Consider the following 26,645-nt stretch of genomic DNA (forward strand, 5'->3'; position numbering starts at 1 on the left):
TTGAGCTGCCTCATCATCCGTGAGGGCCGATAGTACGCCGCTGAAATGGTGGAGATCCGTGATTCGATCGAAAATGGTACACACGAGGTCACACCGGGAGGTTTCGAAGGCGACAGGCCAAGCTCCCAATAGCCGAATGGCCTGGTTCACAGTGATCCATCGCGTGGACAAACACCACTGAATGTTGAATAATAGTCGGCGCGCGGTGCAGACGTTTGGCGCTGCTGGGATCGCTGGGGTTGCCGGAGTAATCCCGCGCCGAAGAGTACTATCCTCAGCATCTACCTCGATGTTATGTGTAATATCTGGTAGTATTTTATCTTCAGATTCAACTGGTGAATGAGAACTCCCTTCCTCGCCCTCGCTGGTGTCAAGTTTGGTGCTAGATTGTTCACTAGGAAGTGGAGTCAGCTCAATGGATCGGTTTAAACCTGCACCGAAGTCAATGTAGTTCTTGATCGTGTTCATCTTTTCGTATTCTTCAAATACTCTTCGAGTGAATGGGCGTTGAGGTGGGAACCCCGATTCGGTGATTATCGGTGAAGAATTCGGTGGCGTTGATATCGAGTTTCTGACGTTATTGCCTGCTTTCGACACTGCAGTGGCTACCCCCATTCCAGCTCCCATTCGATCTAGCTGACACAGTTGCAGCATTTGTTCAAAACGTTTATGTGAGAGTGCGTGACACGGAGCGCGTCCTAGTTGCACGTAGTCCAGCTCCAAATAACCGAATCGTGGTGCTGAATCCAGAAATTTGGGCTCCAAAACGAAAGGTTTGCCATGGAGTATCTCGTTGCGAAAACCGTGGTAGTTAGTGTGCTGACTCGTGTCTTTCAGTCCACTTTTCTTGCGTAGAAAAGCAGTACGATTACTATTCTCAATAAGTTTTCGTAAAGTTACCCGATCCAGATCGTTACTCAGATCGATACGATAATGACCGGATGCCAGTCCTAGAATGGGTAGAAGGGCCTGACCCATAAGATGTTGTACACGTAGTCGATCGGCTGAACTTAGGTTGTGTTCGATCAGCGTATACGCGTTACGAGAGTCCACCATATGAGGTAACAACGCTATAACCACTTGAGGAGGATCACAAACGTCTCGTACTGCCTCGAGAAGTTGCTGTGCTTCGTGTGCTTTAAAGATGAGACCGGTCTTCGCCATGAACAGCATTTGGGTCTTATTCTTACTCATCGAGATGTTCTCAATCAGGCGTTCCACACTCGCATCCGACTGTGCACTGTCATTACCTGATGATACGTGGAGATCGACAAAGTCAATTTGCAGTCGTCCCTCTGTCGGGATCTCGAAGGGCAAATTGGTCTCCACGTCCACACATTCACGGTGGAAACCTCCGTTAAGTTCATCCAAGTTAAAGCTTTCCATTAACTCCACAAACTCCTCCAACTCAATCGTCCCCGTACCGTCGAGATCATAGAGTGCTACATAGCGTGGTACATCTTCATCATGGAATTGCAACCCCAACTTCTTCATACCTGCACGAAGTTCGTGCTCATCAATAAACCCAGAATCATCTTTATCTAGTTCGTGGAATAATTCTGCCAACGACTCCCGATCCAGACTTTTTGACACCATTTCACGAGCACTAAGAGCCTCCACATCCGTCAGAATACCAGCAGTTTTGAGTAATTTACGTCTTGCTTCGACACCATCCTGAGTTTCACGCAACTCGACGCGAATGTTACGGCGTAGTTTATTCACTGCTGAAGTGTGTGCGACGGCTAAAAACTTACATCCTTGCTTGGTGTTAGCCACTCGTAACAATTCCAGTGCAACTGCACGTTCGTATGGAATCTCCATGTTCAAGTCGTAGCTACCTGTGGGATCTGCGGGGTCAAAAGATCCGTCCCCGTCACTGGAAGCGTCGAAGTTGCATCCTTCCAGTACTACTGACAACTTTTTACTGTCTGCACATGCTGCAGCAGCATGTAACAATGCTCTGCCGCCCATGTTACCAAGCGGATTACCACCTAACGACAGCTCCGTGAGTGGCAGTGCGTTGTTGATCTTCAGTGCGCTAGCGATTGCTAGTGCTCCTTGTGCTGGGATGTTGTTGTGGTTCATGTTTAAACGTTGCAGTGTAGAGTTCGAGAGCAGCGCGTCGCCTACAGCTTGGGCACCGGCATTCCCAAACGCGTTGTAGGCTAGATTTAACTCACGAAGTCCAGAGTTGTAGGCTAGAGCTTTTCCGATCTCTATGGCGCCTGCAAGTCGCAGATAATTCCACGACAAATCCAGCGACGTAAGAGTACTGTTGATACTGATCATAGTCGCTAGCGCTTCACCACCGGTAGTGACTGAGGGTCGAACAACGTTAAGATGTTCACTACTACCCACGGAATTCCTTGACACATCGAGAATTTGAAGGGATTTGTTGGAATGTAACGCGCGAGCAAAAGGAACGAGCTCGTCGTCGTCTACGTCGGCACTGGCGAGCCGTAGCGTTTGTAGACTGCAGGACGCTGAGCTTAAATACGAGGCAAGCGCTTGTGCAGCATGGTGATCCACTTTATTCTCCGATAAATCTAGATGATACAGATCTGCCTTGGTTACAACCACATCGACGAGAGCTTGTAGCCCTCGATCACGAAGACGATTGTTGCGTGCATTAAGACCTGTTACCATTGGTAAATCAAGCAAACAGGCTGCAAATACACACGCGAGGTCGTCGCCAATGGCCATGTGAGAGACGTTGATCTCGGGCGAGAAATACTGACGTACAATGAGGCGAATGCACGGAGGCAGATCACGTTCGAGGCAGAGCGATGAGAATTTGTGACGTGCAGTGAAGGGGTCAGCGCTTAATATACTGCTATTTCGTTGACGGGAACGCGTCGAAGCACCCAGATGGAATTTGCTGGAGCCTCCATGTTTGTTGATACTACGGCTGACAGACTCAGTAGAGAGAAATGGCACTACAGGAGCGGTAGGATTGCTGTCTTCGTCACGCTGTTGTCGGTTCTTTTCCTGGTCTGCGAGAAACTCGCTGAGTGGTTCGAGTGGTAGATACTTTTGTGCTGCGAGTTGGCGGAAGATTGTGTAACATTCGGATTTTGCAGCCTTACCGAAGTATTTCGCCTTGGTCTCTGCGGTGACTGTGAGCGCTCGCTGGGACACACTGCGACCACCTCGAGCTAGATCCAGCAAAGCAGAATCAGATGCAGGTGACACGGGTAGTGGCAGCTTACTGAGTCTCAAGAACTTGTTGCCAGCCGACTCATGCTCACTGCGTTTGGTGCGTGCAAGCGAAGGCAAACTGCGACGCAACTCGGGATCGATCTCCCAGTGCCGTGTGATGCGCGAGATATCCCATTTGTCCCTTCCCTTTTCTGCGGTTGCTGGGGTCGTTGAGCTGCTGCTCTCAGTCGTCGGCGCGTCTTTGACTGGCATGGTAATGCAGGCGGACAACAAGTTGAAAGGGAAGACCTTGTCAAGTGTGGCAATTTGCACTTTTATTTCGAGTTGCGTCGTTTCATGTGCATAAATGTACCATTTTGGTACAAGTTGAAGTGGATCCTGAAATGCATTTCATGGTTATGCGATTGCCACGGGCAAATTGGCATTGACAATCGACGTTAAGCTTTGCATTCTATAAGCTTTGCATTCTACTTTAAGCTTTGTGAAGGGCACACAAGCAATGAATACTGGACTCCAACCATGTTAGTGCCGGCACACAAGAACAATTTTCCCATTAGTATCGGCTATTTTCCTGCAGGATAGCATTTCGAACGTGAGGGCTTCGTGGACCAAACGTTTCAAACCACGCACGTTTGTGGTGGCAATTATCTCGAAGGCTATCCTTATTGAGAGCGAGGAGCATGTGGATCCTACCAGTGATAGGCTATCAGTATTACCCCGTCAGTCAGTGTCTCGGGCCAGGAATCCGATCTTTGTCGCGGGCTCCAATTGCATCCAGTCACCCCATGTTTCTACATCGACGAAGACAAGCCTTGTTGCCAAGACCACACCCCTATAGCCGTTAGTTTTAAACCTCGTGATACAAATTTCAAGATGATTGGCTCGCTGACGACGCGCTGGCGTGCGGGAGATAAGCACGCCAGCGACAGCAATACTGGCTAGCACTGACAAGCAATGCTTGGTACCTCTGGCTAGCACCAATGCTCGCCGCTTGATCTCACTTGTTTCCGCGGTCTCCGTAGTGCGACGTAGATAGCGAATGGCTCATTTCGGCCTGTCTGACGTCTCTTCGCCGAACGAAGCGCTCACGAAGTGTTCACTTGGTTCCAGTATGCTGGCTCTGATATCTTGTCAACGTAGCGTTGTGTCTGCAGGCTTTTCCTCCTCTCGATAAAGTCCGCATAAAACAAACTGTTGATTAGAGGAAGATCCGCACCTCCGAATGGTGACTGTACTGTAGGTGGGACTACAAGTGCAGAATTCAGTCGCAACCACCAGGGGTCGGGCATGATTCCTGATGGTGCCGAAACTCCATGGGCGTACAGCATTTCTCTATTCACTAGAGCATCGGCCCAACGCGGAGCGAGGCTCGACTCCTACACTAGCTACGGCGCCGTCAGCTAGCGCTCACGGGCGCAGCATCCATCCACCAAAAGGACACGAGCGGGTTTCCACTTGATCGGGTTTTTGGCTCTTTCCAGTTTGTGTCTAAAGTGAGAGGGGCCGGCAAACTTCTGCGGCAATGTACGAAGGAATGTCCACCCCACCGAGCGACAAGTTGACGCTGCTGCGTCCTCGCATGTCCGACTCGGAGGCCAAGACGTTGAGTAATGAAAGCCGGCAGTCGTCCATCTCGGTTGGACACGGCGCTCCGCGAGAAGATGACCAGGAGGATGCTCTGCGTATCCCCATGATGCCTCTAATGGGTCAAGGAGCAGCCAAATCCGTCGCATCCAGCGTTGTATCGCGCCTCAGTGTGGGCTCCCACTTGTCGCTCAACCAGTTGGCCACATCACACGGCGGACAACTGCGCAGACGTCCACCGTCCACCATGTCCAGCAAGAAAAGATCCTTTTACAATGCGAATTCCAACGTCGCACTGAGAGGCAAAATGCCGCATGTGCCGCGTCACTGGCTCAACGCACGTTTCCGACACAATACGTTCTTCGCTCGACGGCTCCTGCACACAGGTTTGCCGTTGGCTTTCGTTCTAGCCGCCGGGTTGGGCTTCTACTACTTCTACAAGCCCGACACGCTCGTGTTGAACCCAGACATGCCAAATGTCCACGGATTCACGTTGAACTCGCCGAATCTCGTGTACTCTTTCCAGGCCACAAGCTGCGAAAACGTCGTGGGTTTTTCAGCGTTGATTTATCACACGCTGCCAGCCGTGATTTTGCTGTGTTTGCCAGGGTCTGGGTGGCGACTTTTTGAGCCGTTTAAGCGGGACGAAGAGTTTTCACCCGGGTCTAGTGGCACCCCTGGCGCACAGACGGGAAAAACTGATGTCGAAACTGGAAATGGGGGAATGGACCTGGACGATGACGAAGAGGACAACGGCAACCTTACCAAAATCAAACGCCGATTGGTCTTCCAGTTCTGCGAACTGGTGGCTGTGCTCTTGTTGCTGTTCCAAGCGGTTGTAGTCATGTTTTTCCTTTACATGTTCTTCAAAGGCGGCGTTTTTTCATGTGATATTCACGCGGTGCAAGTATTTGCACTCGTCAGCATGGTGTGCTTCGTCTGGATTTTCACCGAGTTGCAGTATTTCGCACGTTTCAGAGAGCACGTGAAAATGTTGCTAGGCGCTTTCCAAGAGAGCGACCAGACTGGTGATGTACGCAACCACGTCATGGATCCGGGTGTTGATCAGCTTATGAACCAGTCGGATAAAGCTCTAGCTGTAGTGCGTAAAAGGTTGTATAAGGCCACTCGCCAAGGGGATCTGCGTGAAATGCGCGATATCTTGGACTACGCGGAAGCTGCGGGATTGACAAGTGAGGAGCAGGGATTCCCTCGCAAAAGCTATGCTCCAGCGTCACTATTATTGGGCTTCTTTGCGCAGTCTCGAAAGAACCCAGTGCATGTTGCAGCCTATCACGGCAATATCCGCGCTTTAGAGCTGCTGGAATCTCGAGGATTCGACGTCACAGCGATGGACAAGTTCAGTCGTGTGCGCTTCTCGACTGGAGATCTCTTCTGGTACTTTGCTCGGTTCTTCGTGGCTCGCCCCGGTGTAGATGGAGGCGGTAGTGACGACGAATCGGCCGCGTCAATCTTCCGTACGACGCTGGTCACACCGCTACATTGCGCCGTATCTACTGGTCAATTGGAAGCTGTACGGTGGCTGCTCTTACGTGGTGCTTCGGCACGCACACTGGCACGATCTTCGTACCGTTCGGACCGGGTACCGCCTCTTTTCCTTGCCGAACACCCGGACGTCGTCCGTGAATTGCTTGTACATGGTGCTGATCCTCTTGCCGTACCCGACCCAGGATTTATGAACACTTTAACGGCACTGCAACTCGCGTATCTTCGTGGCAATTACGCGGTAGCCCAAGAACTGGAAGAATGGGGTGGCGACGTGGCACTCACACCTTTCCACTCTGCTGCTGGACGGAATGACGTGCTGGCTGTTCGGAAATTCTTACGGAAAAAAACCGATGTGGACTGTTTGGGTGAATTAGGCTACGTGGGCCTTAATCGAAGAACCCCGTTGCATTGGGCGGCAGTGAGTGGGGCCTTGGAGGTGGTGGATCTGTTGGTAGAAGCAGGGGCAGACCCGAACTTCCAGGATGCTCGGGGACGCACGCCGTTGCATTGGGCTGCAAGACTCAACAGAACGGATGTATTACGCTCGCTTCTTGACGCTGGCGCCGACCCGAAACTTGTGGATTTGGACTATATGACCCCGTTAATGTGTGCTGCATCGGGTCTTGATGCCACACGCGAGGTTTTCAGTGTACTAACGTCTGCAGGTGCAGATATCAACTACCAGTTGCCAACTACAGGAGATACTGCTCTGCATATCGCTGTACGGGAGGAGAACGAGCAGTCAGCACTGGCCATTCTTGCCAATGGTGGAAATCTCATGAAGATGAACATCGAAGGCTTACGACCACTGGATTGTACGACGTCGACGCGGCTGCTGTTCGAGATCAAACGAGCTGCTGGCCAACGCGACGTGATGATCAGCTACACTCACTCACATGCTGAGTTCGCTAAGAAAATCCGCAAGGCTCTTGAAGATGCGAATGTTACGACCTGGTTGGATTTAATGGACCCAAGTGGCATTGGTGGCGGCTCTGTATGGCGTGAGGAGATTGCGCGTGGTATCACCAACGCCGCTGTGGTACTGTGTCTTCTTACTGAAGACTACGCGCAATCTGAATGGTGCTTGAAGGAATTAGCACTGGCTAAACAGGTCGGTACGCCCATCTTGGCCGTATCGACAGAAGGTGTGAGTATTGGTGAGGATCTACAAGTGTATCTGTACACTCGTCAGCTTATTCCATTCGAGCCTGCAATCACCCAAACCAGACGCAATAGCACCAACGTGCGGCAGATTGAGTACGACTACGATGAAGCCAAGTTTAAGGCTCAATTCCGCTTACTGCTTGATGGCGTACGCGACGAAATTGAGAAGAATCGCGACGCTGTTCAACAGAAAAATATCGCTAGCAGTCGCCGTAATAACGGGTTGAAACAGACTGCTACTGGGACCATCTTGGCGAATACTGGAGGTGGATTCTCTCGGCTTTTCCAGCAATGGGACCCCGAAGCCAGTGGCGCGCAGAAGCAGTTTGTCTTCTTATCACACGGAGACAAACACGCAGGGTTCGTGCAGCAATTGTATCGCGAACTTACAGACGCTGGTGTGGTGTGTTATGGAGACCGTAACGTGGAAGGCCAACACTTTGAGAACCGTATCCACGCTGCGCAAGAAGCTATTTTACGGTGCACATGCTTTATTGTGATTTTGTCCAAGCAGACGATGAACAACGAGCTGGTACGGGACCAATTAGCGTTCGCAGAGGATAAAGGACGCCCTATTTTCCCTATTACGCTAAACGATCTCGATCCGGGTCTTGATAAGCGCTACTCGCTTGCTCGTAATGAACTTTTCCACTTCATGGGCAACGGCATGAGCTTCAAGCCCAGCGCGGACCGGCTCATTCAAGGACTGCGGCGTTACTACATTGCTCGTGACGACAACCAAGGCACGATGCTGGACAACAGCACACGGATCGCCAGCGCCAACACGTCGTTCGTTTCGTTCACGTTCAGTGAGCCGGGCACGAGGGACCACGACCGCGAGGCCGTAGGTGAACCGATCATCCAGGAAGGCGCCGTGTTGCGCGAGAGCCCCGACTTCCCTCGCACGAGCAGTGACGAACCCAGTAGCGAGGCGGAATCGACCACAGTCACGCGCAATTTCGAGTCCATCTCGGGCATCGACGACGCCCAGTTGGATCTTTCCAGCACGCACATTCGCATGTAGACGACAGAAGGTGTAACAGTGTACAAGATAAAATAAAAATACCAAATGCGTTATCGATATTATCGATACTTCAACGTCGTCCTCGACGGTAAACGGAATCTATCGGTATGGTTGTACAGTGTCTTCTTGGTTTATTCGGATAACTCACGGTCGTATGCGAATGGAGCGGTCAAGTTTTGTGTTCAATCGGCATCGCCACTTTGTTTTAAATAAATAGTGTTACGATCTGGTATCTACACTACAGTTCTTGGTATTTCTTTTCACATGTCGAGTTGGAAGATGAGCTCTTCCATGTCGCTCTCGTCGTCGGACTCTTGTTGGGCCCACGGGACGAGTGACGACGAGGCTGTCGACGTGTCCGACAGGTCGAGCGCGTCGTCTAGCAAGAAACCACCCGGAAGCTTTTGATCCGGACTGTAATACGTGTTCTCGTTGCTGGCCTGGTAGTAATAGCCCTCATCGTCGCTGTCGTCGTCGCTGTCTTCGTCGTCCTCTTCAGCCTTGAGCTCATCGAGTCCGCGACGAATAGACGTGAGGAAATCCTCGGGCTCGTCCTGATTCGACGTCTTTATCTGGCAGGCAGTAGGCTCATTTAACGTCACCGCCGCGTCCTGGTTGTCTTCCAGACGCAGCGCTTCATCGATGTCTGTGCAGCTACCCACGACCGCGATGGGGTTTGAGGGGAGACGAAGGGGCTGGAGGTTGTAGGCCTGTCGGAGGAAGGCACCTGCGGGCTGGAGCTGAAGCACGTCGCACATTCGTTGGCAGTCCGGGTCTTTGTGCTGAGCTTCTAGGAGGAGGGCAGAGGGCTTGAGTGGCTTGCGCTTGAGCGAGCAATTTGATGAATGAATGCCTGGACATGCCGCGTCTACTGCCGGGCTAAGTGCAAGGAGTATAGCCGTGGCGCTATCGTATTTAGACGAGATGCGTTTCCGGTGCGATTGCGAGATTCGAACAAGCCTCTATATTTTGGTAGATGTTAGAAATTACGAATTTAGAAATGATACATGGCTGTTTGAATTACCTGTATAATGCGATAAAACTGAGAGTCGGAGATTCTGCCGGATTCTGCACTCGGACGTAAGAGCCGCTGGCCAGCCAAACTTGCACCTTGATCAGCCAGCAGGCGATGAGTAAGCAGGACCGCAAACCAGCTATGCATGCGGTCCAAGGGAGCTACACCCGCAAAGTGTTGAAAGATGTTGGATAATTGTCAGTGCGAATGTATCGGTGATGGAATCGGAAGTTTGCTAAGATTTCCAACTTCTGTCAACTTGAACGTCACTCCACGAAGGGACGCAGTCTCACTATGCCCGAACTTCAACCGGATGGTAACTTACTGCAAGCGCTTGCACACGAACTGTAGCCACTCGTTGCGCTCCACTTGCACAAGTCACTGCGTAATGCTGCAACGATTACAGCGCTCAGTCTACGACAGTTTGGGTTGATAAAACGCTACACACCACGGGGCATGTACATGCATTGCTGGCTAGGTTGTCAGTGCAAAAAAATCGTCGTTATAAATACGTCCTCCACGCCACTGGCGACGTTCCGGTGCAAAGTCGCTTCTACGGTGGCAAAGGGCTGGAAAAGCGATGTTCGTCTGCTCGGATTCGCTTGTTTGCGCGTGGATTGCCCGGTTGAAGTGCGCTTGTCGTGGTCGACAGTGAAACACGCCCGAATTTCGTGGCGAAAGCTTCTGGATTGCCTCCGCAGATCCCCGTAGTGCAAGCAGCAGTTCGCGTGTTGATTGTTAAAAGCTCTTCAACTTCAAGCGTGCTCCGATAGCTTCAAGTACCCGATCCAGCGTTTGGGAATCAAATCTCGCCGACCGAAACTTCTCAGCTGCGACTTCTGACACTTGCTAAGCCGCTGTCGAGTCTAGAGGCAGCAGAGTTCTTTGTAGCCGCCATAATCTTTTCCACGCTCCTATGGGGACACTGCTCAGTTCCAAGCAGAGCTTGGTCAAGCACGCCAACTTCGACAGAATGGTGGACGAGGATCCTTCGTCTACATGCGCATTGAAGGTCTCTTGACGGTCGATGTCTGCTGGAAGAGGAGCACTGGTAGGAGTGGAACGGATTACTCTCTGTACCGTTAACGTAGCCAGCGTCCACGCCAGTGTTGCTCGCAGTAACAATTTAATTCTCCTTGGACATGTTCTGCTTGCGATCACGCGCTGCTACTAATGTTTCCAACTGCGTTCCGTAGGAACGAAAACTTCGCTTGTTGCATGCTGCAGCTTCGAGTACGTTTATATGATAACTTAGCTGAATTCTAGCGTTACCTACACCAAGACGTGATGCAGCGCGGAAAAGGTCACCTCCATTTATTGGTGCGATAGACGACAAGAACTATCACTGATACTGCACAGCCGAACCACGTAAGACTTGTTACGCACTCGAGGTTTCTCTTTTGCTGCTACATCTACATGTAGAATCCTGGTAATGATTCGATTAAACATTTTCTTTCTTTTAACGAGCTGGTCTTCCGCCCCGGTCGCAACATTCACACAACGTAAGGTCATCCGTAGCAGCACTAACAAATGGTTCATCTGGCACCTACAGCTACCTTGATGGTCAAGGTATTCACGGTACGATTTCAGTAGTCGCGAACACGATGGGGGAGGAGCCACTGCCAGGGAAAAGCAACAACAGCAACCATTTGCTACTGCTATAACGAACGCCACAGCATTCCGCTTACGCTTCTACCTTGTTACAAAACAATTTGCAAGTGAAAACTACGTTGGGGATCAAATAGTCATAAGCTTAGCGAGCAAGTCAGACGAAGAAAATATCGATCGACTGAAGGTGGGCGCGTCACAATTTTGCTACTTTGTCTTGCTAATTGGAGGTTATGACGAGCACTATAGAAAAACAGCCCCTTCAAAGAATGTCTAGTATACCAAAAATGAGACTGTGAAGCGTCCACACTGTCCATCAGTTTTATCTGCGAGAGTTGGTGGTGCCGCGTGACGCCACATCTTGTGATAGCGCTATGCAAACTTGTTGTTGTTTTGCTTGCTGTCAGGGTTGGTGCTGCGACGCAGTTCTTGAAAGAGAGGATTTGGGACGAGGAATCACGTCTCGAAGAGAAGATCAGAACGCAAGGTCTCCTCAGTATAGGTCAATTGTCCACAATGTTACTTTATAATTCAAAAATGTGGTTGTTAACCTTTTATTGCGTTAAATAATATCACATTTAATTTTTCGGATTCAGAGTCAAAAAATGGGTAATATTCATGTTCGTAGTGTCGGGTTAATGATTTTTTTCGGGCTGATTTCCATCTGTGTCCTTTATTTTTATGGGTTTTTCGGCATCCAACGGACGGATATTATTCAGCCCGAAAACTTTTAATGGTTTTTTTGGGTCTGAATACCATCCAACGTAAATTCATTCCTTATTGTGGGTTAGGGTGCACCACAAAATTAGGGTGCTAGTGTGCACTTACCCAAATTGCACTTCTCTGGCTTCATTACAAATGAAAACCGTGGGATTTATAGAGCGTCCCATCCCACCACGATGGCATACAAAGTGCAAGTGCACACGCCCTGGTCGGTCTTCACTGTGCAACTTCCTTCGGATCATGGAGAACGTCACCGTCACCGACGCCGCGGACGACGGCACGCCGGCAATGGAGCTGGCGCGCAATCTACCGACGCTGGTGGCTCAGCTGAAGGCTCTACGCGAGGACATGGAGCGCAAGTCCAAGCTCTACGACGCGCTGCTGCACGCGGCCGACGGTTGCGAGCCAAAGGTCGATCGCCGCGCTGCGTCCTCGTCCTCGCTGGACCAGAGCCAGAGCGGCATGCGCGGCAGCATCTTCACGCCGTTCGCGAACTCGCAGCTCGACCCACGGGCCAGTCAGATGACGCTCGAGGACCTGTCCGCGTTGGACGCAGCACTGGATGACACTCACTATTCCAACACTTTGGTGAGTCGCCAGTCGTCGATTATGATGCGACAGCAGCAAAATGGGTACCGATACTCTCAACGAGGTCGACCGCAACCTCGTCCGTCGTATTCGATGTCCCAAATGTCAATGGGACGCGTCGGACCGGACAAGTACACGGTCATGTGGGTCAGTGGCGAATGTGGCATCTCACTCCGTAATTTTTCACGGAAAGACAATAAAGTGGGGGCTCAGATTGCAGTCTTGCAACACGCAGACGGCGTCACTACCGGTATCAGCAATTGCAGGCTGGGAGATCAACTGGTGAGTATCAATGATGAACGAGTGGATCATTTGAAATTTAGAGAAATCGTCGAGAAATTGAAAACTACGCGACGTCCGATCAGTTTGGGATTTAGAACGAACCAGAATGTACAGACGTCACCTAAAGCAGCATCGTCGCCGACCGGCAGCTTTAGCAGCACTAACGGGGCTTCCAGATCGAGTAACTTCTTTTCACGTGGGTCGTCCAGGTCGAAGAAGCCGTCGCCTTCTACTGCAGACAGACACTCGGTGAGCGGAGGCAGCTACTCCAACACGAACGCCTTCTTCGACGATGACGAGAGTAGTGATATTGTGCACGAGACTATTGACCATCCAGGGTATGGAGACTTAACGAACGCCCCGCTGTCGATTTCTAGATCGATTAGCGCTGATGCAGTCACCCGGTCCAGTACCGGTGATGGTTTAGCTATGGTGGACCGTTCGACGACGACATCGTTGCAATCGTCGACGTCCACACTGTCAGAGGACGTTGAGATGTGGTGCAGGGAGCAGGAGGAAATGCACAGCGACATTATCGTGTTGCTGACGGAGACTGTCATGCGTTGCGAGAAGCTCCAGCAGGAGAATCTGGATCAGCTACAGAACCTAATGCAGTTGTCTGTCAGTAGCCCACGCCCCAGTGACAGGAGTAGTGTGGCCTCTTCCTATGTGGGGACGGAGAGAACCAGCAAGCCGGACCACCAAGATGTGCTAGACGTGGACGCTGTAGCGCCCGCAGCATTGGCAAGCCCGACTGCGACGTCACCCAAGGCGACATCACCCAGAGCGTAAAGCGCCCAAGTCACCCGAAAACTTGGGCGAAAAGGCTAATTGGGTGTGATTCTGGAGAGCAGGTCCGACAATTCCTACTTCAGTCTACATATCTATGATGAGGCGTGCCGTTTTGATCCATAGTTCAAGGAACTCGCGTAATGTAAATGCGATCACTTCAACGTAGAGCTTTGCACGGCATGACATAGACATTGAGGAAGGATAAATATCATCTACCTAGTGAATAAGAACTTGCATGTTGGTTTATTGACGCACCGGCCCACTCGTTGCTCCAGGTGCCTTTGCTTCACCTGGTGAAATACGTCAAGACTCATCTCCGGTAAACCAGACTACCATGCAACTGGAATCGACTACCGACACCCGGATACTTACCTTGTGGACGCAATAGGTTCAGCCTGTCAAAACTACTTGTAGATACCTCGATTTCCTTGAGCAATGGGTAGACTTTGTGGAACGTGGATGTTCTTCAACGCCCAGAGCAACTTCAGGAATGACACAAACGGTCTTGGATTTGTCTGGTTTTGCTGCACGGAGCTGTTCGATTCGTACAGTGCGCATACTTTTGAATAAGGCAGCAAGCGCGTGCAGTAATCCATGTTGCCAATGCTTGGGGGGCGACTCAAGCGTATCGATAGAAATATCGAAGTAACATTCCACACCGAGCAAAACCTGCACGACGTGGTTTCCAGCCAGAAAATTTACCAGCTTGAGAGTCCTCGGCCTATCGTCTATCCGATCTCGCTTTTATCTTGAACAACAGAGACCGTGGCATTTCACTCAAACAGCGTGGCTAATTGGTCCATCGCGAGATTTGGTGTCTCCGCGATACCCTACGGCGCGACGTAAAGACGACCACATGCCAACCCGGCGCGATCGGGAAATTCGTCCGAGCACCTTCGTTCGTGCCTAGTTTCCTCATTCTCGTTCCCTCGCTGAGTCGTGGAGCATCGATCGAGCTTGGAGCGCTTGGCCGATTGCCCCTCTCGGACTCCTTTACAGCTACCGAGGATTGACCACCTAACAGGAATACAGGCAGTGGACAGCAAAGCGACAGCGGGTCTCAAATGATACGCACACACAGGTCTTTAGAGTCAATGGCGACTTGTTCGGGCGTCACGACGTGTCTGTCCGAAGGTTCGACCGAATGCGACCTCACCTCGGAAACCTGTCCGCCGTGCGTGTACGCGCTCACGGGTGGTGATTACTCGTGCTACAGCCGTGACACGTCCGGCGAATGCCCCTTTTCGGGGACGTACGCTGAATGCGATCAGAGTTCGACGTCGACTAACAAGAGTTCTAGCAAGAGCAGCAACAGCGGTGATACCACCCCGACGCCGACGACGAAAACGCCGGCTAAAACCACAGCGACCCCGACGGAGGCTCCTACGGATGCCCCGACGCCAGCTCCCGAGACGCCGGTACCCGACACCGCGGACAACACTAACAGCCAGACCAGTACTGATGATTCCTCAACAACGACTAAAGCCACTACGGCCCCGTCGACTCCAACGAGCTCGGGTGATTCGGACGCGACGCAAACGTCATACACGCCGTCGTCCGCCAGTGGCGCCGAACAGGCTCTGACGAGCAACTCGTCGACCACAAGCGGATCACCGAAATTTGTCACTCTGGGGCTTATCGGTGGAGCTGTGGTGCTTGTAGTGATAGTGATCGCGTTTGTCGCCCGTCGGGTGATGAAGAAAAAGAAAATGTCGGCTACTCAAGAACACACGGTGTCGTCCGGACACAACAGCGCGTGGTCGGACAGAACGCTGGGTACAGGCACCTCGGGAGGCAACTTGTATTCCACGTACAGCTACAAGGATGAGGCCGGCAAGGGTAACGGCATCTCGATGCTGTCGGACTCGCAGGCTAGCAGCACGTACGGCCAGGAGAGACCGACGGCTGACTTTTCCAATTATGGCGAACACTCGCAGTACGCCCAAAACTCGCAGTACGCCCAGAACTCGCAGTATTACTCCGACTACAGCGTGAGTACAGGTCCCGAGCTCGTGGCTGCCGGCGCGGCTGCCGGTGCCGGTCACCACTACGCGAATAACAGCGGGCCGTCGACCGGGGGAGGCGGCAATTTTGTGGACGTGACTGCGTCCTCAACCACAATGAGGCAATCGGAGCTGGACTCGGTTCGCTCAGGACAACAACCGTTGACCGTGAGTCAGCTTATGCCTACAGCTATCAGCGAAGACGAAGAGGAGGCGTACGCTACTCGACGGAGACCTGGAAACCAGCAGTACGGGGGTGCACAACCTGCTTACAACATGTACACAGCCAACGCCGTGCCTCCAAGCAGTAGGAAGCCCCAAGTCTTCGGTGCTTCGACAGCTAGCAGCATGAGAAGCGACTACGATATCGTCGACCCAATCACAATGCGTGACGTGGAGCAACGCAACACCGAGATGCTGGCGGAGGATAGTCGTTATCCAAAGTTCTCTTTCGAGTCGGAGGCTTCATCCGCCGATATCTACGATGGGGATTCGTCCGAAGAGGAAAGCGACGGCGAGCGAGCGCGACCGGGAGAGCACATGATTTGAGACGTCAAAAAAATTTGTCAAATCCGATGCTTCCGTCGTTCAAGTTTCTCAAAATTGTCCGTCCCTGTTTCGTCGGACTCGATTGCAGAGTCTCCGTTTGCATCCGCAACGTTGGTATCCTAGCATTCCACTTGTGGGAAATATGAGCACACCGTCGAAAGAGATGACGGATCGAGATGAACAACGCTATCGTCAAATTTATCTGCGGTAGGAAAGTTTTTGAGTAAGGCCGAATAAATTCGTGTTAGTATTTCACGTGACTGAAACGGTGTTTACTGCTGTCTGAAGCTAGAAGAGTTAAACCGATCAGCTCGCAACGGGAAGAATTTCGGCGTGGCGTGGAATTCCATGGCTGTATGGTTAACAGGGCTATCCAACCGGGTTGCCCTCGTGAAACGATTTGGGAAAAGAAGAAATTTCGCTAAAGTTGATCGCGTGGAGCACTAACGCTTCTTTGCTTTGCAGTTTTATCATCAACAAACTGCATGGAAAATGTCACCACCATCGCGATAGAGTTGTTAATTCATAAGGGTGTCGTGGGTTCAATATTACTCAAGCTATCCTATCCTATATCTCTACATTTCGTTCAGTTTTCCTAACTTTCCTTCACCAACTCGTTGCCGGCATCGCGTTGAAGCTTTTACCAACTACCAGCGACGAAATGGGCGGCAGCAATGCTCGTGGTTCTCGTCGTAGCGGAGGCAACTGAATAGCAGTCGCTGAAACGTTATTGACGATTGGCATCGCCGCAGGCATGTAGTAGCTTGCGGGGTACACTGGACTGGGTTGCTCGAGCTTAGGAGGAGGACAAAGTTGCTGGTACTGTTGTGTGTAGCTAGGCTCAGCTTGGTGCGGTGTCGGCAGCCACATGGGAGGCGTCTGAGCTGGCGTAGCAACGGGTGATGCTCCATAGTACGGTGATTCCACCAGCAACGGACCCGTAGGCGACGACGCACGGGTCATCGAAGCAGGTGCCACCTCATGCACCGGAACCTTGGTCTGTCTCGTGTTCTCAACACGTTGGTCCTCTTCGTTAGCGAGAAGCGGGTTGTTCACCGTCGGGTCTTCTAACAGCGCGGCGAGCTTTTTCTTCTGCTTGAGCAACTGCTCCGCGTACGACTCGCGCCGATCGCCGTCAAAGTATCCGATAGCGTGCTCCATAGAGGCGATGCTTTTGCGAAGACCCGTGATCTGGCGGTGCGGCCAACGCGCGATACCGTGTCGTCTACAGATCTTCTTGAGCAGCGTCACGCAGATTCCGAAGTGTGCGGCAACCTTCGCCAATGGTTCTTCGAAATGCGGACGCAACATGCCCAGCGTGATGCTGCTTGAAGCCGTCATGTTGGGACGCGGACCCGACTTGGACGATGGAGTCGTCGGTGGTGCCGACCCCACGGACGACGTCGACATTGGTGAACCGGGCGATGAGACGGGCTCCGACAGCTTGCGACGCTTGACCGGCGTGCTGGCGGTGCCGGCAAGCTGGCGTTTGTGCGCCAACGGCGGTAATGAGACGGATCTGGCGGTTGCAGTGGCCAATTCGGCCAACGGGTCGATGGCGATGTTGCCAGGAAACGCAAAGGCTTCCATTGTTGCAGTTGGTTCACTTGTTGTCGAGTGCGTAAAATGAAAGGTGAGTTACGACACTGCAGTTCTTGTCGTCCAACTTGTCAGATGGCTGCGCGCCGTTCACGGGTGGATGACTGGAGGCGCTGGATTTGAACGCGGTGGCTTGTTGAGTCCGGTCAGGGTGCTGCGTCTGTCCAGGAGCAAGAAGCAGGAGAGGACAAGGGGATGGAGCTCTCCGTTTTCTGTCGTCGTCCAGGTGTGTCTCGGAGTCCGAGTAGGACAAAGCTGAGCAACGGATGTACGGATGCCACTTCAAAGAGCTCTCGAGAAGGATCGGATCGGGCTCTGAAGTGGCTTGCTTCCTCGAACTTCGACACCACGCAGTTTCGAGAATATGCGATCGTGACAAACCAGTTGCGATTGGTGCTTGCGCTCGAGCGATCAACAGAGATCCACTTGTGGACAAGACGGCGGAACGAAAAGTGAATTCGATTTTTGAGGAGCTCTCCCTATGGATACCGAGCTGAAGCGGCAGGCAGCAGTGGAGACCGGACTTGCGTGCCACTTGAGACCACGGCGCGGTATGTTCTCCACCTGCCAGGTCCAACGGATGAGTGCGTGTAAAGTGGGTTCGACACGCAACACTTCCTAAGTCCTACTTGTAGCTAGACAAGCATCAAACGAGTACTGCACTATTGATGTGCTATGCTGGACGCGTGCAATGCGCTTGGTTGGCGTGGTTAAACGCCTCCAGCACGCGGATAATTCCACCCGCGCAGTGTGCGGCGGCTGTCATGTCGCGCTTTGTGCGCCTGTACTGCAGTGCTCTGTCCAGGAGCTGCAACCCAACCCGGTTTTTGCCCGGTTCGGCGACGCCGGGTGGATCAAGAGGATCCGCCGTCGCAGACAGGCATGAGTTGCGGCGCAGACTGCTCCTGACGCCAGTGGCGCTGCCGCCGGCGGCTGCGAAGTCACCGCTGCAGAGCTAGCGAAGCTCGCTGTTGCTGTCGACAGCTTGGCGAATACACGCTCCATGCACCCGGCGGTTTGTACCCGGACGCCGACTCAAGTTCACAAAGACTTGAGCGTGATCAGCTCAACCCTGACACGACCATAGCCGATGCAACCCGATTCCAATTATTTGGTGAGCTTTGTCGTTCTGAAGCACAGAGCTGGGAGAACTTCTTCGAGAAGAGCCGACAGGTGATCTGCCTCCACCGAGCCTTCCCGCTCGCCACGAAGACAAGGAGGTCTGTTCAAATTGAACTGGGGAGAAGAGGGGGGGGGGGGGGGGATTCGACTCGAATTTCGAGCCAGCGATATCTCCAAGAGCTGCTGTCTGAGTGATGCGACCTTGCGCCAAAGACAGAACGAAGAGTTGCATGCCGCGACAACATTCGCGGCGATTACAATCAGGTACAATAGCGGAGACGACCTCAAGCATGTTCATTGTCGAGGACGTTCGCTGAGACTCCTTCGTCACTAAAGGCGGACGGACCGTGGTTTAACCTCCGAGGGCAGCAATGCTAATAAAACAATACATGCATCGTAGGTGTTCCGCTGCGTACTGCATCGATGCGTCCTTTGCAGCAGCGCACAAGCGTCTGATGTGCAAACTGTATGCCGCAGCAAGGCAGTCGCAGATCAGACAGGTTTCCGCTTCCTCGCTGGAGAATCCTTCGAGAGGAAAGCCGGATGGGGCGAGTCCAGTGCTAGTGAACACGCATCCGCATCACCAGCCAGGAATCTATCGGATTAGCTACAGTCTACGATCGGGAGTGTCAGGTCATCGACAAACGCCGTCTGCCAAATGGTCTGGCCCAGCACTTGGCATCCATCCGTCCATCTGCATTACGCAAGCTTTTTCGAAACAAAGTAAACGGATCTTCTTCACCATAAGTGATCGTACATTCGGTTTGTTTAGACAGCAGTGCATCGTATGAGTTCTTCGTGTCGTATACAGCTTCGATTTTAAACCCGCATCAATAGAATGCAGCTTCCGAAAACTTGGTGTCGAAACGAGAGAACTCACTCCTTCAATAACAACAACAAATGAAATATAAACCCTCTCGGAAAACTTCTATCCTATTTTGAGTGAGTTTTAAAAAATTCTTGAGGACACCCAAATTTACATTTCTTAACGCTCCAGTTCGAAAAAGTGGACTAGTACTTAGTAACATTTAACTGCGTCATAAGATTAACACTCACAATGTAAACTGGTGTAACCAGTTAACTTCAATCACGTCATATCTAGATCCTTGAGGGAGTGAGTCAGGTCGTCAACGCACACTGAAATGCTTCACGTCGAGGGCGAGCTAGACTTGCTCGTCTTCATAGTCATTTCTCCTTCTATTTCATCTTACGCAACCTAAAACATGCAGCAATTATATGCAGTGTCTTCACTTCATCGCAGCGTATTTGCACTGATAAATATGAGCCTCGACTCTTTGTTCATGCGTGATGCGACGTCATAGGATGACTCATACTGCATCACCGTTTGTCGGAGGGAAATATCGCCACTGTTGCTGTTGATCCACTGCACATTGCGGTGCTGTGCTTGGGTTTTGTGATGACGCAGCACGACTCGGACTGGAGTAGCTTTGGTGCTGAAGAATTGACGCGATCGACGGTAGCGTACGGTGGTGTGTCGCGATGGTGGGAAACGGGGGTCCTCGTGGGCGCCGGTTCATGCCGCTCCTTGCATATGGACTCACCCCGGTAGCCTGGAGATGCTGTGGTGTAGACTGCAATTCGTATGTGGGATTTACAACTGACGCACTGCTGTAATGGGGTAGTGTGATGCTTGGTCTAGCCGTCCACGCGAGTACCGCTTGCGCTTCCTTTTCTTCGTCTTGGTTGCCAATTTCTATTGTATGTGTATCTGTCTGGTTCTGTTGTTGCGCAGCAGCAGTAGACTCTGCTTGTAGCGTTCTTAAAAACTCCTCAGTAGGTTCGTTTCCCGTTCGAAGATACGCTTGCAGTTCATGCTCGAGTTTCTCCAATTGGTCGGCGTACGCACGCTTCTGCTCTCCGTCGAAGTAGTTCACTTGCTTGGCCATGGATGCGATGCTTTTGCGGAGTCCACAGATCTTGCGATACGGCCAATTACTGATGCCGTTGCGTCGACAGATCTTCTTCAGCAGCGTCGTGCACACGCCAAAGCTGTCAGCCGCCTGCTGTAGTGGCCGCTCAAAGTGTGGCTGTAGCATGTCGAAGCTGATGTTCCGCGTAGCGTTTGAGATCGGACGAGCAGGTGGGGTCGCCGTGGGTCCACGCGCTGTTCTGGACGCGCGTTGTGTGCCCGGTCTGGGGGCACCCGCCATCGACGGAGACCATCTCGTCGTCGTCGTTGTCCGTCGAGTAGACACCCGCAGTGGCGGGTTTGGAGTTTGAGGATGATTTACTTGTGTCTCTGCTTCACTGATAGAATTCACCGTTGGCGAAACGACCGCCTGCTTTGGAAGATCTGGACGACGAATCTCGTTCCCCGTTGCAGTAGAGCCTTTCGGGGTGGACTGCATCGTCTTGGACTCCTCACGCTGGATCATCTCACCCGAGGCACGACGCTTGCCCGTATGTCGTCCAGGGCTTGGCCCGCTGGAACTTGTTTCGACAGATGACTGCGCCATATTCGGCCCAGTTTGAGCCTCAATAGTGACCAGCGATATAGGTGCAAGTGAGTCGTTGCGCTGCTCTGTTGGAGTTAATTCAGCGCTGTGTGGGCCAGCAGAAGATCCACGACCTTCGGGTGGAGTGTTCTCAAGCAAGACCGAGTGGACCGAGTCACCGGATCTCCGACGTCGACGAGGACGCGTCTCTTCTTTTGAGCCGCCCGATAGCTCCATGATTTTGCTGTACCTGTAACCGGGAGATACGATATCGTTATTCTCGCTGATACGAAGCTGCTTGACCACTGGCGTCGACGTTGCTGGTGCTGCGCTGTTGGTTGCAATGCGGAGCTGAGTGCCGTAGAAACGTTCCGAGGTGTCGGTGAATTGAGATGGAATGACGGTGATCGCGTCCGATTTGGCTTAAGCTCTTGCAAAGGAGCGGAGACACTGGCGAGTGCGAGGCAGCGAGCTTGTATTTATCTGGGATAGATGTCGGAATGGGAGAAGACGGACCTGTACTCCTTCTCTCGCTAGTGGGATCGTGTTAATGTACCCGCGTCCGCTTGTAGTCTTGCTCTCGAAGCGTGCTCGTGGGCGTTTTCCCGAAGAGGTCCCACACCGACGGCTCTTGTCAAACTGTGCCAAGCAGAGCTCAAGTGGAGGTGGCTGTCGAGCGATCGCGAAGCTCTCTCTATTTGCTGGTCGCTCTGCTCGAAAGAGGGAATGCAAATTGCAGTGGAGGGATGGCAGGAGGTACGTTTGCCTTCAGCAGCGAGTTTTCGATCGGACTGCTCGCAACTGCAAATGAGGAGGGAAGGGGCGACGTCCACATCCTGAAGGTCCGACCACCCTTCATCATGACGCCTTCTCCAAGGCTCTTCTTTGTTGGTGTCGGAGATCGGGGCTCGCCACGTTGATGGTGAAGGATGCAAACAATTGATTCTCGCATCAAGTCGCTGAGCAAGTTTGAGAACTCATGTCGATATGTTAAAGTACAATCTTTTTTTTCTTCGTTTGCTGCATTCTACCAATATGATACGAAGGAGTCGTCACTTGGAAAACAGAGTTTTATAGCAGCGTTAAGCTGATACGTTCCAGCAGCTGATGATGATGACACGGTATTGGTACTTTGTGTCCAGAGGGCGGTGGGGGGACCAGCGATAAAACGCGGCAGCAGAAACTGGGCAGACGATTGCACACTCGACAAGGATGGCAAGCCGAATTGTGCATAATGGACCGGAACCTCTGCCCCTAAGGTCTTGGTTGCGAAGTGAGCACATGCATTTCTCCAAAAAATCTGCAATGCACCAAATTTATTCACGGAGGAGCTTTTGATGAAGCGATGAACACGATGGATTGGCATCTACTTGTCGCGTCTCTACAGCTTCAAAGGCATGAAAATTCGATGCTGGTTGTCCTTTGTAGAGCGCGTTTACCTACGCTCGGCTGTGGTGTTACACCACTGGTGTAATAGTGTACGTTGAAGTGCGTTTTTGGGAGTCCGATCGTAAGGATATTTTTTATAGAGTGGTGAAGCATAAAGAGGGGCACAAGACGCATCCCGGGTTGACGTAGCGCGGATAGTTCTCTTTTTCGAGCGATTTTAGAGTGAGTAATGCGTGCGCGAACGGGACAAGCAGCAACTTGTCCTCCTGCCACGCCCCTGTCCTCCTTGCAGCTTGGTCAGCAGGAGCGGTGGTTGGACCGGCGCACGCTGCAAAAGCTGAAATAGTGCTCCATTCGTGGCGAGCTATTACCTTCTAGAAGCCTGAGGAGGGCGGAGGCACGATGTGGCGCCGCAAATCAAAGCCTGTGCGACTCGCATGTACATATCACCTTTGCTCTTTTACAGCGGTACAGGACTTCAACACAGCGCCGTACATGTACACGTAAGCAATAAGTCGAACTCACGCGATTGGTAGTGTGACAAGCTCACGCAACGAGGCAACGAGGGCACTGAATTGCTTGGTTTCGTGTGGGCAATTCAACGTGTTGACTACGGGATGTAAATGACATGTGAATGTGAAGAAGGTCCATTGAAGTGTCCATTGTTTTCTACGTACTTTCGTCGACAAGACAAGGGAGCAGTGTTGCTTCGTTACTCACAAGGCACGAAAAAAGTATTGGTCGCAGTTTTCATTTTTAGAATTAAAAATCGTGACTTCAAGATAATAATAAAATAACTGTTTTTACTCCTCGCTGAGGTAGTGCAGGAAGTTCACGAACTGCTGACCATGGCTTTCTTGGTGTGCTCTGTGATGCAATAAATCTACGTTACCTGCAATTTGGAGTACAGTTGAAGAAGACAATGTGGCGAGCACATAGCTAATGATCCTGCTGTTGTCGAAAAACTTTTTTTTTCTTTCGTGGAAACAGTCTGCAGCTGAGTTGGTGGGCACAGAGGCTTGATCCGAACGAAATTCATGGAGGAAATCCTCCGAACGCAAGAACAGTTCGACGTTTCGTTTGGGTCACTCCACGTGCGATAATATGTCAGGATATCATCCGACGTCGACCCGTGAATTCGGTCGGCCCGCTAGCTTTTAGTTGGCTCCTATCATTGCCATTGCTGCTCCATTACACGTATCTTAGATTGGCTTAAAGAGACACTTTGTTGACATTACCGGTATTTCTAATTAAAAAAAGACTTATCCAGTTTCCCTAAAAAAAGAAAGCGAATTCAAGACAAATATACATGTATTCGGCCTCTGCTTCAGGCGAGTTCTGTCAGTGTTACGCAGTGTAGAAAGCTAAACTCCCGTCATTGATGCTATTTTCTACGAAAGTCTCACTATTTTTGTCCTTCCCCCGGCAATACAATGACAGCAGAGAGAGTGGAGAAAACTTCAACATGAACGGTACAGGTACAACAACCAACTTCAACTCGAGGGAGCACCCAAGCGGCACCACTCGATGCCGAAGAAGGCCGACACGTCGAAGTCCGGGTCCTCCACGTTCACGTCGTCCAATCTCCCCATGACTCGCCGATATTTCAGCACCTTCCGCGCCAATTGCGCGTTGGCGGACTTGGCCTCGGGGTCCTTTTGGGCGACATTGAGCAGTCGCTGCACATTTCCGCATACCCGCGCCTTGGTATCTTCATCCTCGTAAATGAGCCGAAGGCGCGTTGGTGAGGTAACAGCAGAAACCGCTCTAGTTGTGCGAGGGTGTTGAGGACAGTCGAAGTCGTCGTCAGACTCACGATTGGCAGCGACGCCGTTCCAGGACATCCGACGGCGTCGAGAGTCCTCCTTCGTGCATGACACGCTGAGGTTGCGATGAACCTGGCTGGAGGGTTTGCAACCGCTCGTTAAGCGGTAGGTTACCGGGTGCACGGCTCCAACCTCGACGGTAGCCCCGTTATGCTCCATTTAGCTCGGTGTACAGCTCCGTCGACGTCGCGTGGTTGCGCGTTGGCTGGCAAAAGGCCGAATGGGATAAGTGCGGGATGCCGCGCTCTACGTTGCACGTATTCAGTTGCTCATCGGCCAAGTCAAGCTGCGAAGTGCCCCCACGAGAGCGGCGGATCTCGCACGGAAACGGGGCAAAAGGACGCGCGTTACGCGTCGGAGAATTTCTTGCAACATACGAGTCTTACGTGATGACCCACTGGTCCACTCTGGGCGAGACTTGTAAGTAGGCAAAACTTCAAGCGTTGCAAATGCCATGGAAGGGCTGGCGAGCCGTGACGACCGAGTTCGGTCTCGTTCCATAGCGCACTACACATGCACTCCTCGTTGCGGGTTCATACCCCGCTGCTTGTTGCGCGCCAACGAAGCTCGAAGACGAGTGGACGAGCACTATTCAGAGCGTCATGAGACAGCGAGGAGAAGCGTTCTCATTCTGCGAAGCTGCCATCGGTTACTGACCTTAAGACTCAAGTTGAGTCATGGTGGTCTCGGCACTGCAGGCAGCACCACCGGGTTGGATGTTAACCACCGCTGCAGAGTATAAAAGCCAGAGACTGCGTCAGTTGCTAGACGAGACCCGTTAACTTGCGTTGAGTTTGGTCAAGTGCGAGAGTCAATAGTGTAGCAAATGAAGCAGCAGGTCTTGTCCATCAGACTAACGCATATCACGTGCGTTGGCCAAAGACCCCCTACAAAAAGTCCCGAATGAGGACGCCAATTGCGTCCAGACTAACGCATTGCACATGCCCTTCAGAACATTTTCCGCTTCATTCGTCGCGACGCTTGACGTGAGATCTTCAAGATCTATTAAAGGGAGCTCTTTGCGATGTGGCGGTGTGAGCTTCTCGCACTCTTCTCGTTTTATGCGATCACTGGGCTCCTCCCAGTTCAGGCATGTCCGACGGAATGTCACTGCATCGGTCAAGCGCGAGTGTCCGTCTACTGCGATTTTCGGGGACTTGAGGTGGGTTTTAGTCGCTTGATCGGCCTCGATCAGGACACTTACTGAATGCTGGCCAAAATGCTGACCCCCGTAAACCCATTGACTGTAGCAAGTGCCGATCAACATCCCTGTAACCACGACGTATTTGTACGTACGCATGATACCCCGTTCTAACCTGCGTTGCAGTAGCTCTGGACTCATCGCGTCATCTCATGTGTTGCGTTGGGTTGAACTTATCGACGTGACAGGGATCTCTCTGGGAACAAGTTCACAAAAGTGGTGCCCGAAATGTTTCTCGGCTACGTGACCGACAGCGAAGGCGCGTTCACCACACAGACAGCCCCTCTAACGCAACTAAAAGTGATGTAAGTTGCAACAAGAACTTAATACTTTCTTCTTAATTCGCTGACTCAGGGAGTGCTTTTGCTACTTGGTAGACATCTGAACTTGAATCCCGTTCGTGTTGTCAACGAACATGCCTTCGATACGACTCCATCGCTGGAACTAATGTACGTTCGTGTTATTATTATTATTTTTTACTGTATTACATTTATTCTTGGATTTATATTTATAATACCACTGTTGTGTATTGTAGCTACTTGCCGTTTGACGTCAAGATCCAACGTCAAACGTTTGCCGAGATGAAGACGGACAAGTTGACGTTTGACGGCTACGTTCGTGTGGAGACTCATCCACTAGAAGACCCCCACTTTGTTGCATTCTCTCGATCTTCTTAGAGATTGCCAATACACGTAGCTTTATCGCTTGCTATTCACCGTTCATACTCTCTTACTACTGTAATTAGTGCTCTTCCTAAGTACTTTCCAAAAAAAAAATAAAATATCGCCGTCGCCTTTTATACCAAACTACTGCTACGTCCTCCACTTGGCGAAGAAAATCTTGATATACACCGCCTACACCTCCACCGTCCAATTTGTCACCCATTTTTTTTCCGTCACGTCTTCAAACTGCCTTCCTTCCGTCAGTCTGGCGTTACCCAAAACTTTTTTCAAATATTTTGCTCAAATCCACTCACTTTTGGGCATATTCGCACTTCCTTTCTTGACGCCAAGAAGTAATGGCTTTGGAGATGGCTCTCGGTCCGGTTGGCG

The 26,645-nt window shown here is 51.6% G+C and overlaps 10 protein-coding genes across 10 annotated transcripts; 5 read left to right on the forward strand and 5 right to left on the reverse strand.

The window, feature by feature from the left end:
• Nucleotides 1-8: 8 nt before the first annotated feature.
• Nucleotides 9-3,411, reverse strand: PPTG_00185 (hypothetical protein; the record flags this gene model as incomplete). Its single annotated transcript, XM_008891555.1, has 2 exons — nt 9-268; nt 334-3,411. The coding sequence occupies 2 exons, from the start codon at nt 3,409-3,411 to the stop codon at nt 89-91; spliced, it is 3,258 nt and encodes a 1,085-aa protein (XP_008889803.1). The 3' UTR covers nt 9-88.
• A 1,021-nt stretch (nt 3,412-4,432) lies between these two features.
• PPTG_00186 (hypothetical protein) lies at nt 4,433-8,538 on the forward strand. The gene has a single exon (XM_008891556.1). The coding sequence runs from the start codon at nt 4,682-4,684 to the stop codon at nt 8,438-8,440; it is 3,759 nt and encodes a 1,252-aa protein (XP_008889804.1). The 5' UTR covers nt 4,433-4,681; the 3' UTR covers nt 8,441-8,538.
• A 47-nt stretch (nt 8,539-8,585) lies between these two features.
• Nucleotides 8,586-9,285, reverse strand: PPTG_00187 (hypothetical protein). Its single transcript, XM_008891557.1, has one exon. It carries the CDS (start codon nt 9,196-9,198, stop codon nt 8,701-8,703), a length of 498 nt encoding a protein of 165 aa, XP_008889805.1. The 5' UTR covers nt 9,199-9,285; the 3' UTR covers nt 8,586-8,700.
• Nucleotides 9,286-11,912: 2,627 nt separating this feature from the next.
• PPTG_00188 (hypothetical protein) lies at nt 11,913-13,706 on the forward strand. The gene has a single exon (XM_008891558.1). The coding sequence runs from the start codon at nt 11,922-11,924 to the stop codon at nt 13,446-13,448; it is 1,527 nt and encodes a 508-aa protein (XP_008889806.1). The 5' UTR covers nt 11,913-11,921; the 3' UTR covers nt 13,449-13,706.
• An 836-nt stretch (nt 13,707-14,542) lies between these two features.
• PPTG_00189 (hypothetical protein) lies at nt 14,543-16,244 on the forward strand (the record flags this gene model as incomplete). The annotated part of the gene is made up of 1 exon (XM_008891559.1): nt 14,543-16,244. One exon carries the CDS (start codon nt 14,543-14,545, stop codon nt 15,998-16,000), a length of 1,458 nt encoding a protein of 485 aa, XP_008889807.1. The 3' UTR covers nt 16,001-16,244.
• Nucleotides 16,245-16,481: 237 nt separating this feature from the next.
• Nucleotides 16,482-18,385, reverse strand: PPTG_00190 (hypothetical protein). The gene has a single exon (XM_008891560.1). It carries the CDS (start codon nt 17,588-17,590, stop codon nt 16,607-16,609), a length of 984 nt encoding a protein of 327 aa, XP_008889808.1. The 5' UTR covers nt 17,591-18,385; the 3' UTR covers nt 16,482-16,606.
• PPTG_20678 (hypothetical protein) lies at nt 18,081-19,328 on the forward strand (the record flags this gene model as incomplete). Its single annotated transcript, XM_008892876.1, has 3 exons — nt 18,081-18,150; nt 18,773-18,819; nt 19,122-19,328. 3 exons carry the CDS (start codon nt 18,081-18,083, stop codon nt 19,326-19,328), a joined length of 324 nt encoding a protein of 107 aa, XP_008891124.1.
• A 564-nt stretch (nt 19,329-19,892) lies between these two features.
• PPTG_00191 (hypothetical protein) lies at nt 19,893-21,606 on the reverse strand. Its single transcript, XM_008891561.1, has one exon. It carries the CDS (start codon nt 21,412-21,414, stop codon nt 20,050-20,052), a length of 1,365 nt encoding a protein of 454 aa, XP_008889809.1. The 5' UTR covers nt 21,415-21,606; the 3' UTR covers nt 19,893-20,049.
• A 2,267-nt stretch (nt 21,607-23,873) lies between these two features.
• Nucleotides 23,874-24,668, reverse strand: PPTG_00192 (hypothetical protein). The gene has a single exon (XM_008891562.1). The coding sequence runs from the start codon at nt 24,549-24,551 to the stop codon at nt 24,060-24,062; it is 492 nt and encodes a 163-aa protein (XP_008889810.1). The 5' UTR covers nt 24,552-24,668; the 3' UTR covers nt 23,874-24,059.
• A 748-nt stretch (nt 24,669-25,416) lies between these two features.
• On the forward strand, nt 25,417-26,313 carry PPTG_00193 (hypothetical protein; the record flags this gene model as incomplete). The annotated part of the gene is made up of 5 exons (XM_008891563.1): nt 25,417-25,554; nt 25,643-25,680; nt 25,782-25,898; nt 25,971-26,042; nt 26,129-26,313. The coding sequence occupies 5 exons, from the start codon at nt 25,417-25,419 to the stop codon at nt 26,268-26,270; spliced, it is 507 nt and encodes a 168-aa protein (XP_008889811.1). The 3' UTR covers nt 26,271-26,313.
• Nucleotides 26,314-26,645: the final 332 nt, after the last annotated feature.

Source organism: Phytophthora parasitica, assembly GCF_000247585.1.
Source record: "Phytophthora parasitica INRA-310 unplaced genomic scaffold supercont2.1, whole genome shotgun sequence".
In the NCBI taxonomy this organism is placed as follows: Eukaryota; Oomycota; class Peronosporomycetes; order Peronosporales; family Peronosporaceae; genus Phytophthora; species Phytophthora nicotianae.

Coding starts and splice junctions, on each gene's coding strand:
- PPTG_00190 (XM_008891560.1), bottom strand. CDS start 17,590: ATGGAAGCCTTTGCGTTTCCTGGCAACATCGCCATCGACCCGTTGGCC.
- PPTG_00191 (XM_008891561.1), bottom strand. CDS start 21,414: ATGGAGCTATCGGGCGGCTCAAAAGAAGAGACGCGTCCTCGTCGACGT.
- PPTG_00192 (XM_008891562.1), bottom strand. CDS start 24,551: ATGGAGCATAACGGGGCTACCGTCGAGGTTGGAGCCGTGCACCCGGTA.
- PPTG_00188 (XM_008891558.1), top strand. CDS start 11,922: ATGAAAACCGTGGGATTTATAGAGCGTCCCATCCCACCACGATGGCAT.
- PPTG_00186 (XM_008891556.1), top strand. CDS start 4,682: ATGTACGAAGGAATGTCCACCCCACCGAGCGACAAGTTGACGCTGCTG.
- PPTG_00187 (XM_008891557.1), bottom strand. CDS start 9,198: ATGTGCGACGTGCTTCAGCTCCAGCCCGCAGGTGCCTTCCTCCGACAG.